A 6,395-nucleotide genomic window follows, 5' to 3' on the forward strand; every position below is an offset into this window, starting at 1 on the left:
CCATACTTACTTGATTAAAAATTAAGAAAGTAAAAAAAATTACTAAATAAGAAGACATAATTTGAACAACTTTTTAAATAGGTAATATGTTTTATTAAAGTTCCGTCGTTTAGTGGTAGTGTCTAATAAAAATATCTATTACTTCTTCATAAATTTTATGTGAATACACAATGTGTATTTTGTTTTATTTTAATATTATTTAATATTAACTATTTTAAAATAGCATAGGTACCAATATACCAATATTGAACATTTGAACATATTATTATTTAAATATTATCAACAATTGGTAGGTATTATTGTATAATATAAGATGTTGGGGAAGCGGAAAATCTTGCAGGGGAGGCAGCTGGCTCCCCTGCCTCTCCCGTGTGCAAGCTTATGATTGGGAGTTTGTTTTACAGTAGTGGAAGGGGATAAAGGGACATCAATATATACAAAATTTAATTTTACCTACTGAAGTACTAACTTATTAGGCTCAGATACATATTTATGTCTTGCATAACTATTTTTTTAACTAATCAATAAAAATATGCTAATGCATACTAACCATACTAACTCTACTCTAATAATAGTGTTTATGTGAATTATTATTAATTATAGTTTAACAAGTACAAAAAAATATTTATTTTTAAAATAAGTATAAAATATTATTAAAAACGGCAAACACGAATATTTAAATTATTACACTGATTAAAACATAGTACAATGCACCTTTAAAACATTATCTAAGAATATTTAAAATAGATATACAAAAATGACCAACGGTAATAATTTCATGATTTTGATTTGGTACATGTGATATAAAGTATGGACACGTTATTCTGTTCAGAATTTGCAATAGAATAAGGAAATTTGTCAAATCCATGACAAGCAGCACCATAATGTCCATAAATATTAACAGCAATAACTGCTCCACTAAAGTCAGGATAATAATTGGCAATCGTATCTATGGCTAATTGAGCAGCATCCTTTGGAAGATGGCCATGCTTCATTGCTTGTACTGCATGGAAACTAATAGTAAAAAAAGAAAAACATACAAATTAATTTACTAATTAATTTTTTGGTGTATTTAAAATAATATTAATATTACCTTGGTAAAAAACGCATTAGTATGTCTCCATCACCTGTTGCTACAGCAGCACCAAATGTGTTCATAGCATAAGCACCTGATCCAGGAATGGGAGAATCACCAACTCTTCTGCATTTTTCATAATATCAATTGTATTAAAAATAATTGAAATAAACTTAATTACAATATGAGGCATATTACTTGAGACTCAAAATCTTATACACATTTTACATTTAATGGTAAATTATATCAAATAAACTATAATGAAAATAATTGTTGTACCTTATAATAAGTTGATTTATTATAAGATTGAAATTAAAATATTTTGTTACATATTATAAAATGTCACTATAACTTTGATAAAAATAACCATACTGTCCATACTAGCCAGTTTATCAGACTAAATATAATATATATTATATTGTTATACAATATTTAAATACTAATAGACAAAAGGTTACAAAGAAGATTTATTTCTCACTACTATTATAATTATGGTAATTATTGAAGTTTATAAAGGGAAATATTTTAATAAATATATTTTATAATTTAAATTTACATGATGATATAAGTTCACAACTCAGACCTTGTAAATTTTTTTTTAAATATAAACTAGTTCATTATAAAATACTTTAACTAAGTTCACAAACTTATTTATATTTTTCTTAATTGTTTGTAATTGAACTTTCAATTTTTTATAGGATCTATCAATAATTTGTATTGGTATTTTTGTTCTAAAATTACAAAACTATGTTAGAAAGTATCACTAATAGTTTATAATATTGCTAACTGTACTAATCAATAAAAATGATTGTATGGCAGGTCACCATCACAGAAAAATAATAACAACTAAAAAGTAAAAACTAATAATAGCTTAGAAAAGTAAGCTACAACATATAAATGGCAACATTACCAATAGTCAAATTGTTGATTTTTAATAAACATTTATTTTTTTTATCTTATAATCAATACAATACTTGTATTAGAACATAAATTAATGTAGAATTAAATTAAAATTTTAGAATAAAATTCAAGTTCATCAAAAATATAAACTTATTTTAAAATAAGTTCAATTCAGATAAATATGAATATGAATATTATATATTCATAACAATCATTTTTGCTCATAGGTTTTGAATTTCAAACTTTTTAAAACCTTTCACTCCTAGGTTTGCTTTATGTAATTTTCTCTAAATAACAATAATAACTGATAATATTATATAGTTCACAATTAAATAAGATCTTAGGAATATCATACTATAAAATAGTTAATTCGTTTTAGTTGTAAAATTGTAAATAATGATAAGGTATTTTGTTGCCCGTATAAAATACATGCATATTAAATTAAGTTGGCTAATACTAGCATTTAATGTAACATGTCATGAGGATAAATAATATTTTTGGTTTTCTGATTTGGTGTATAGATGATATTCCTGATATAGGAACTATGTTACTTCAACTTTACATAGATGTCCTGCCAGGAATTACCTGTGAAATTTATTTTTTACCATTTAAAAGCAGCATTAATAAAAATTAATTTTAGCTCAGGTAGCCAGTATCTGTCTAAATATATTTTTTTTAATTGTTCTTTAAAGTTTCTATCAATTTTCTAATATTTCTTTATAAATTATATTTTTTGTTTTTACGATTAGAGGTATAGATGTATAAACTGTTTTCTGAACTAACACAGGAGCAAGCAAAATAGCAGTTATTTTTGTGCATTTTATTATCCATTAAAATGATGCCTCTTATGTGGTTAAATATTTGTTCAATCTGTTATTTATATTCGTTGTTCACAGACAACACAGTGTTCATTTTATATGTTTATGCGTATATTTGCCAAATAATAACTTAGTTGTTAAATAACTTAAAGAATCGAATTTCGGCTTAAAAACTTCTCCGCCCAAACTAACACACAGTACCACATTATTGAAATTTAGTTTCCTATTGGTTTATTGGCATTTGGAAAATTATTAATTTTTATAATAGATTTATTATTTTAAAATAAACTGAAAAAATTTAAGTTAACACAATACTGAAATTCTTCTAGTTCTACTAAACTCAATTTTGCTTGGGATAAAGTTTTACCATTTTTTTTTTATTACATTTAAAATGTGTGCTCACTGAAATATTAATTATATTTTATCATTCAATATTCCATAAACAGGAGTTGGTTCTATAAGACCATACTTATACACAGCTCTATAGTATACTTCAGCAGTTCTTAACCTTTTATAGAACACAGACCCCCGATGAAAGATTTTTAAAAATCACAGACCCCCTACCATTTTTTTTTGTCGAATACCTTTTTTTTTTTACAAAACATCTGATATTATCATAACCAAAATTATAATAATTATTTTATACTACAAATTATAGAAGTAGACATAACAAAATATACAATTATTTTTATTAAACTTAATTTTTCATAAAACTGTAATATAAATTATTTTATTTTTAATATTCTTAAAGCTACCGTGGACCCCCAGGGGGCTGCAGACCACGGGTTAAGAACCGCTGGTATACTATTTTATTAAAAAAAACCCGCTGGAAAATTAGATAAGTGGTTCTTGAGATCTATAGCATTTAAGATTCACACATGTGTTATTTAAGACATATTATTCATTCATTCAGAAAAATTTTCTGATTACAGTATCACCTACCAGGTTTAATTGTAAATGTAAACCATTCAAGGATCCACTCACACACAAAGTTTCATCAAAATTGGTTAATTCGTTCAAAAGTTCAGTGATGTACATACATACAGAAGAATATCATATATACTTAAAATATATTTTTTTTTTATTATTTACCCAGGTATTTTGAATTTGGCACCATTTGTAGATGTACCAGCAGCAATATTACCTTCTTGGTCAATTGCAATAATTCCAATAGTATCATGATTTTTTGTATCCATATGATTTGACTCAGGTTTTGATTGTGTGTTCAAATTTGATTTGTAAGGTCCACAATACTTTTTTGGATCTGGGCTGACATTCTACATTGAACATAGATTTTTTAGTCCATTTAATGAGTCAACATTTTAATTATTTGACGGTATCTGACAAATAACATACAGTCCAAAAGTTTGGCTGACAATTGTTAGTTTTCCATTGTTTCCACAAGTTCATTGAATCATTTGTGCTAAGATTAGTCTCTTTAAAGCCCATCTCTATAGCAAATTTAGTTGCTTCATCACCTACAAGAAGAGTATGTTTTGTGTTTTCCATCACAAACTTTGCAACTTTAGAGGCTGATTTGATACGTTTCATATGCCCTACCGCACCCATATTCATTGTAGATCTATGGATTTATTGTTTCAATTAAGTTATTAATATTTTAAGTAAATATACTCCGTACCACGAGAGAACGCATATGAAAACTCGTTTTTTGTGCATGAGCGTCTCCTTCCACTAAACAATCTTAAGCCTCAACAAGTCGTTCACTATCAGAACCAGTCGGTTACATTACCGTATGTATTCTCTAGTGGTATGGAGTATAGTATTAATAAATAATTAACAAACCCATCAATGATGAGGGCATCTAAGGTAGTTTCTCCATTTTCATCAGGACTTCCACCATAACCAACAGTACCATCACATTGCTCTTGTTCACAAACTGTACATCCAGCTACAACTGCATCAATTGCAGAGCCTGTCATGTTTAACACTTCCCAACCTAAATTTATTTTTAAATAAAAACAGTATAAAATTTAACAACATTAATTTTACCAGATTAAAGAAATGTTAGCCTAATGAGCCTAGCTTATTGTAATTAATATAAATGTTAATTAAACTGCTATAATTTGTAAGAATCATATTTCTTTAAATATTTAATATCTACAGATAAAAGGTTGGAACTTGGAAAATGTGAATTTTCCAATCATTTAGACAAATAAGTCATAATCATATTTATTTGTAAATGTTCATATTTTCTGTATAGGTATTTGGTTGATGGTATTGAGAAGACAATTTTGTATTAAATGATTTATAGTTGCTTAAAACAGATTATTTTATATTGGTACATTTAAAAATGCATAAAATATTTTTAGGTACTTATATAATAAATAAAAAAAATTAAAGAACAATGAATGATATTGAAACTAGAACATGATTCTATGGAAAAAAACAGTTATACAATACAGTTGCCTGCAGTAATTATAATATATAGGTAATTTATTTCTAATAGAGAATCAAATTTTAAGAATAATACAAAATAACTAATTTAGATGTTCTTTTGAACTGGCTTTTTAAATTAAATACTAAATACTCAATAATCAGCGTCTACAGTAGGTAGGTATTTATATTTTTTTAAATAGTAATTAAAAAATTATTACTTTTTGTTGTTGCATCAGTAAACGCCCACGTATTGATTACCATCGGAGTATTATAAATTAAACAATTATTTTTTGTAGTATAACAATATGCAATACGAATAGCTATCATCGCTAAAATTGACAAAATTATGCCAATTACTACATTAATTAAATAATAAAAACAGCTCTTTAACGACATAATGGTATTGGTTAATATTAGCAACTTAGAAAAAATAAAATGTTACTGAAAATTGAAAAATTCTATATCTGAAATTTAACAAAACGAAGCAATACACGTTATCACTTTTTAGTTGTTCTCAAAGTCTTTGCAACAGTTTTAGAAACGAAACTAAATACTGAATGTGGCTGCTGCCCACAAAATCAACAAATCACTGATAAGTTAATAACGACCAAAAAGTATAAACTAAATATAGGTGCCACTGTGACTGTGTATACTATTATAGGTGTACTATAATGTCGAATGCCACAGACTTAGAATATAATATTATAAAGTATAGACTGAAGATAAACTATATGGTTGAGTTTCTGGAAATTACTTAAAATATGAATAATGAATATGAAGCGCTGAGGTACCTATAGATAAAAATGCCGAAACTGTTAAAACTAATGAACTATCAAACTACATTAAAACAAACGTGTTTAAATACGAGTCCGTTACTGAGCGAACGGTAGTCGGTAACCGGTACTATAGTAGAGTTTATAAACTATAGAGATAGAACCACAATTATAAAGAAGTTCTTTATATAGACACCAAAACGTATAAAGATACATCATTTTATTTTAATATTTTTTATCTCAGTTCGTCCGCTTTTGCTCCCGGATTCCCGCCTCAGCTATTGATAATAGTATCTGTACTGTGTTCCCGCCTCCCGGCTGAGCCAATCACGTCAATTTTAAATTATATTTATATATATACTCTAAGTTGACAACAATATTTATAGGTACTCCTTGACAATGTATTACAAATTGTGTTATGAAGTGTAGTTG

The 6,395-nt window shown here is 26.6% G+C and overlaps 1 protein-coding gene across 1 annotated transcript; it reads right to left on the reverse strand.

Annotated features, from left to right (window-relative positions):
- Positions 1 to 572: 572 nt before the first annotated feature.
- LOC132922492 (N(4)-(Beta-N-acetylglucosaminyl)-L-asparaginase-like) lies at positions 573 to 6,205 on the reverse strand. The gene is made up of 6 exons (XM_060986050.1): positions 5,409 to 6,205; positions 4,597 to 4,750; positions 4,150 to 4,375; positions 3,886 to 4,070; positions 1,094 to 1,201; positions 573 to 1,014 (listed from the first exon to the last, which is right to left on the reverse strand). The coding sequence occupies exons 1-6, from the start codon at positions 5,584 to 5,586 to the stop codon at positions 777 to 779; spliced, it is 1,089 nt and encodes a 362-aa protein (XP_060842033.1). The 5' UTR covers positions 5,587 to 6,205; the 3' UTR covers positions 573 to 776.
- Positions 6,206 to 6,395: the final 190 nt, after the last annotated feature.

The sequence above is a fragment of the Rhopalosiphum padi genome, chromosome 2 (assembly GCF_020882245.1).
Source record: "Rhopalosiphum padi isolate XX-2018 chromosome 2, ASM2088224v1, whole genome shotgun sequence".
In the NCBI taxonomy this organism is placed as follows: Eukaryota; Metazoa; Arthropoda; class Insecta; order Hemiptera; family Aphididae; genus Rhopalosiphum; species Rhopalosiphum padi.

Coding starts and splice junctions, on each gene's coding strand:
- LOC132922492 (XM_060986050.1), bottom strand. CDS start 5,586: ATGTCGTTAAAGAGCTGTTTTTATTATTTAATTAATGTAGTAATTGGC. Junction 4,071..4,149: donor GTCAGCCAAACTTTTGGACT/GTATGTTATTTG, acceptor TGTTCAATGTAG/AATGTCAGCCCAGATCCAAA. Junction 1,015..1,093: donor CTAATGCGTTTTTTACCAAG/GTAATATTAATA, acceptor TTTTACTATTAG/TTTCCATGCAGTACAAGCAA.